The sequence below is a fragment of the Ruditapes philippinarum genome, unplaced genomic scaffold, assembly GCF_026571515.1.
Source record: "Ruditapes philippinarum isolate M1 unplaced genomic scaffold, ASM2657151v2 ctg5697_1_1_1_1, whole genome shotgun sequence".
Lineage (NCBI taxonomy): Eukaryota > Metazoa > Mollusca > Bivalvia > Venerida > Veneridae > Ruditapes > Ruditapes philippinarum.
In genome coordinates, this window is record NW_026857444.1 from 120,660 (window position 1) to 126,682 (window position 6,023).

General features: G+C 33.7%; 1 protein-coding gene across 1 annotated transcript; it reads left to right on the top strand.

Moving 5' to 3' along the window:
* The first annotated feature begins 1,586 nt into the window (after positions 1-1,586).
* Positions 1,587-3,227, top strand: LOC132749783 (growth hormone secretagogue receptor type 1-like). Its single transcript, XM_060739679.1, has one exon. It carries the CDS (start codon positions 2,032-2,034, stop codon positions 3,211-3,213), a length of 1,182 nt encoding a protein of 393 aa, XP_060595662.1. The 5' UTR covers positions 1,587-2,031; the 3' UTR covers positions 3,214-3,227.
* Positions 3,228-6,023: the final 2,796 nt, after the last annotated feature.

A 6,023-nucleotide genomic window follows, 5' to 3' on the forward strand; every position in this document is an offset into this window, starting at 1 on the left:
CCTGGTATTAACGTTTTATTGCAACAGATGTCACTCACATTAATTACACCTACAATTGAAAGTCTAAATGCATTAAATACATTGAGATATATGTGTATTACATATGTAACAGTTTTGAATTGTTTCGTACGCGCGTGCGTGTGATTTGCCTGGTGAGAATGCGTGATTCGGTTTTTAGCATTGCTGAAGATCTTTAACTGTTTCTTGGTCTTTTAAGGGATTGCATCGTCACAATTTAAATCAAAGGGCTGCATGCTCTAGGGTATTTTCTGATCTTTCCTGTATAAGTTTATTTTTATATACCATAATTCATCTTACGCAGCGACTGCGTTTAGATTTTTTTCTATAACAGTTTGAGATTGATACATATGGAATTTTGCATGCCTAGAGTTGCATCAAAAAATCATTTTTCATTTTTTTATGACAGCCACACTTTATCCTTGCATATCGTGGCTACTTCCTTTAAAAAGACATTTAAAAAAAAATGTTGCCTCGACTAGGATTTGAACCTTTGGCCTCTCACACCCTAAACGAGCGCGCTACCTCTGCACCACGGTGAAATAATACGTATGGAGTTTGAATAAAAACAAATACATTGTAATTCTAAAATTGAGAATTTTCATTTCGTGTTTGTAATCCTTATAAATTTCGAGGTATTTTTTTCACGATAAACCTGTTGTTAAACACTGATGAAAATAATTTAGCGAAAATCTTCTCGCCAAAACAGTCCGACATGTATATATTCCACTACTCGACAGTCAGATTTATTTGTGTACTACGCTCTGGAGTATTCGGTAATCGACATAGCTAAAAATAGCATTTTCATTGATTAAGCTTTACGGAAATAGTCGAACATTATTCATTGGTTAAAAAAGATATCCATCCGCGAAATTTGTGATTGTAACCTCATATTTCTATTGATTAATCTAAACTTTTAATGCACTGTAATTCGTTAAATGTCTACATTAAAAATTATTCTTTCTTTTAAATTGCTGGTTTTTAAGCAGTTTTGAGTGAGAACTACTTTGCGTTGTTAGGTCTGTGAGGAAATTTTGTGTTAGACTATGTATTTACTGATCTTGCGATCAGAAAATACAAAAACAGACTTAACTGCCTCAATACTGGTTGCATTTGCCCGCCGGTTTGACCGCAGTCAGTATAAGTTCATAAACCGGACTCCTCATTTTGTTTACACTACAAGCGTACAACGGGGAATAATAAATCAGAGCATTTCAGGCTACAATGACATTCTTCCCGAGCTTATCGGTGATGGTTATTTATGACGTTTGAATGAATATTAACAATATCCTAGCAATGAGCGATGTTATAATTAATTAATAATTACTTAATTGCCGTGCGTCAGATATTCAACAACGTACAAGAATGCATTTAATCAAACTGAAGTAAAACAATAGAAATGATTCAGATTCACAAAATCATTTAATCTCAGCGGAATTTGATATGGTATAAATTCTAACCACGTGCGCGTTTACACACAGGAAAGTTATTTGTGTACTATGTATATATATCTAGATTAATATAGACATTTTCCATACTAGGTAGTAAACATGCGTTATACTGAATGTAATTTTTGTTGTATTGTTTCAACATAAATTATCATCTTATTGTAATATCAATAAATATTTCAAGTGTAAAGGACGGAACTGTGAAATCAACTCCCAGAACTAATTCGAAGGAAATGGATATTTTAAGTGCACAGTTGTAATAATATTGGTTACTGATCATGATAACAATTAAGAGGCATTTCATACAAAATACTGTGTTCAACGAGAATTTACGCAGATAAATTGGTTTTTGTGAAAGTACAGACACCATTTAACAAAGTAATCCCTGAAATCCCTGAAGATATAGCCTGAAATTATAATAATGTATTTTGATTACACCAAATGATGGTAACAGATGTGAGATGCATTATTCTATGTTACATTCATATCTATTTGAAGTCTAGCACTTGTAACATCTAGTTCGCTTTTAGTGTTTAAACAAGCATTGTCTGGTCGAGATCAAAGAATGGACGGACATATGTTTGGAAATGACAGTATAGGTGACATGTTGAATGAAAGTAAGACAGAAAATACAACCAGTTCACCAGCAAAAGAAGATTCGTCTTCTGTTTACTATGAAGACATAAATGTAATGCTATGGAAAATAGTTCCGCCAATTTTGATAATTTTCGGAACAACAGGAAACACTTTGACAATCTTGGTTAATTTACGCATGAAAAAGATAACGTCCACGTCGCTATATTTGATAACTTTGGCAATATCAGACACCACAATTCTTTTATGTGGACCTTTAAGGAACTGGATCACGTACATGTGGGGCAAAGATATCCGTAAACTTAGTGACGGTGCGTGTAGAACACAATTATATCTTACATACGCTAGCGTTCATTTTTCGTCATGGCTTCTCGTCGCTGTTACAATCGAGCGAACAATAAGCGTAGTTATTCCACATAAAGTAAAATTAAGTTGTACTCGAAAAAATGCGGGAATTACTATTCTGGCCATTTTTGTCTTTACGTTTGGTGTAGATGCAGTAATACCAGTAATTCAAGGACTGGAGGGGTTCGGTAACAAGGCATGTGCTCCTACAACTGCAGCATACCTGAAGTTCCGCGATGATGTTTGGCAATGGATTGATCTATGTATGGCATTTGCAGTGCCATTCTTTTTCTTGGTCACTGGAAACAGTATAATGATAGTAACGCTTTGCAATTCTCGAAGGAAAAGGATAGCAATGAGCGAGTTCAGTATCCCGGGAGGAAATACTACCAGCCGCAAAGATATATCAATTTACGTCTTAATGATCGCTCTTTGTTGTATCTTTCTTCTGACGATGACACCTGTGGTTGTCTATCAAATCTACTCCCCTTATCGCTTGGAAGAACTTCGAGCTTTGAAAAAAATTGATCCTGTAAGGGCATGGGAAGAATATTACCTATTCCTCCTCCAACATACGATCGTCAACCTTGTCACTTACGTAAACGCTGCCATGAACTTTGTACTGTATGTATTTACCGGAACAAAGTTCCGCACAGAGCTCACCAGGCTGTTTTGCTGCAATCGGACAAACGGGAGAGTTTATATGGCTGGAAAAACACCTAAGAAAACAAGTGAAGAAATAAAAACAAAAACTACCAGCGTCTCTACCACTTCTTCAAGTAAGGAGTGTATGTCTAAACTCATTTAATCAGCAGCATCCTCATGAAATCAAATCAAATATTTGTGACAAATAAAATAAACAGTTAAGAACATGAGTTTCACCAAGATATAATTTAAAACGACCATGGTAAACTATTTTTTCTTCTATTTTTAATTTCGTGTAGAAAATGAAAATTTTCTTTGATCTTCATTGAATATCATTGAATATCGTGTTCATCAATTTCCTTATTGTTGTAATTGTTTGGTTATATGTATGACGATTTTCATTTTAAAAATAAATTGTTGAATAGATAGTTTATTCACATTTGTTAAATGCATCTACTTTATTCCTGTGATCGCAAGAAACGATACAAGTTAAATTAAAACATTTTGTATTTGAGCCGCGCCATGACAAAACCAACATAATGGGTTCGCGATCAGCATGGATCCAGACCAGTCTGTGCATCCGCGCAGTCTGATCAGGACCCATGCTGTTCGCTTACAAACCCTATAATAAGTAGAGAAACTGATAGCGAAGAGCATGGATCCTGATCAGACTGCGCGGCTGCTCGTAGAAAAATACATAGCCTCAGAAAGCTACTACTACATAATATTCCGTATGTATAAAGTACATGTATACAGCCACTTAGAAAAAGATATATGAGACTACGCATACATTGTACATGCATTTACATAATACAACACAGTATATATATAATATCATGACTCATATAATGTATAAATTAAAAAAATCAATAAAACAGCAAAATACTTTGTTGGAAATTGTTGTACAATGGACCCGATATGTAAACATGTATTTCGTCTTCAATATTATAATTACAGCTTATACAAACTCTTTCGTTTACCGGCAATCCTTCTTATATACCTCTTTTTCAGGGGAGCTACCACACAGATTTAGAGCAAAAGATATTTTTACATATATAAAGTATTCAAAATTATATTCCTTTTTAAAAAGTCTATATGATCTAGATTTGTTTCCACATTGTCGGTTACAACTTTTACTTTACTGAAGTCATTGATTTAAAAATTACTCGATGACGTAATTAGCATACTGTACAACGTTCGATTTAACTTTTATTTTATTATACTTTCATATACATTGTTAACACTACGAACAATATATTTTTCATTAACGCTATTATTTTTGTACTGTACAGTGATCCGTGAAAATACATGTAATTAATTCGTACCTGTAGTAAAGATGCGATATTATCAAAATACAAAAACAGTATGTAATAAAAATTTATTGAACCTGATCGCTAATATTGTAGGATTAATACTAAATACGTATGAACGCTCGGTGAAATGTTGTGTTTGCTTGTTTTGTTGGATTTTAAGGTAGAACGCGACACTTTGCGAACTTTCGAGCAGCGTCTTGAAAATTGGCATGCAAATATTTGACCATATTTCTGATTAGGTTCCGTTGATTTTAGTTCAATAGTTTCAGCCATTTTTTGTACACACGGCGTCAAAGTTGACAATCAAGCCCGTTTTTGAACATGACGTCTTTGCGTATCCTTGGCAACTGTTACGGGTATTTCAACGTCATTGGTGGACAAAATATCTTAAATTCTACAGCATTCGACGGAAATTTTCCTTTAAGCTGATATAAAATTTAACGTTTTTCGCCGAAAAGTGTTTTAAAAATGGAAAGAAAATTGTCAATTTTGTATAAAATTTGACGTTCAGTTTAGCCGCATTTTTCGGCTTTAAAGCGGCTTATTAAAAAATTCCTGAAATAAATTTTTGATTTGTTTCTTTAAACGTTCTTTAAAATATATACTCAGTCTAAATGACTAAACAAAATAGGGGGTCACCGACTCAATTTTTTGGGTACACGTGATTTTATTTTCCCCACCCCTATGTATAAAAGTCACGCTATTATTGGTGGAGGAAGACTTCGCATTATTTCAGGCACGAGCGGGTATTTAAGTAGAATCAAGGCCTTCCGTGGGCTCGCTGAATAGCTTCTCGACATGAAATAATCCAGAGTTAAAATGATAGTTAATTGGTTAATCGTATCATATTTATTTTTCTACACCTGAATTATATTTAAATTGATACTACAGCGTATAGAAGGCCGTTGCGCTAATGAAAACGGCCAATTTTAACTAAAATGCACTTTTTAATTACAAACAGTTGACTGGACTACACTGGACTTTTAGTGTTACCGAAGCGTTAAAGGCCATGGTTTAATGGTAAAGGAAGTCTGCCGGCGGTAGTCCATACATTATTTGACAAATAAGCTCACACTTTCGTGAAACCCCTAGCTAAATCTGTAATATATATAACCGTTTGATCTTCTTTTAAATAATATTGTTTTCCAGAAAATAGTTCAGGGTGTACCATTAACGGAATTAAAAAACTGGTTTATGCCTCATGCGAGATAAAGTCCATTCTACAACACTCCTTGTTTCGACATTAATAAATAATTATTGCAAACTAATGCTCAAATCACCTTCCTAAAATGTTTATTCGACGGCTTGAATCCCTTGATATCAATAAAACTGATGTCATCATTTATCAAAAAAAAAAAACATATAATAATTGTCCCCACCACTTATAAATAGGGTTTCAATTAGATACGTTAGAATAAAACAACTTATATCTTTTATTTAAAACAATTTTCAATGGTATTACTATAGCCTGCAATTAACCATATAGTATAAGAGAAAAATATATATAAATAAAGCGCAATTCGTGTTTTAGGCGATGTCCTAGAAGTATGTCTCCAGATTCATGCTATTTACATGAATATTTAGACATGTATGTGTAAGTAAAATATTGTAAAGTGAACAAAGGCAATAATTTACACATTGCAAACGGCTCTTACAGTCC

Bases quoted from the DNA above. Each gene is read 5' to 3' on its own strand.
- LOC132749783 (XM_060739679.1), top strand. From the start codon at position 2,032: ATGGACGGACATATGTTTGGAAATGACAGTATAGGTGACATGTTGAAT.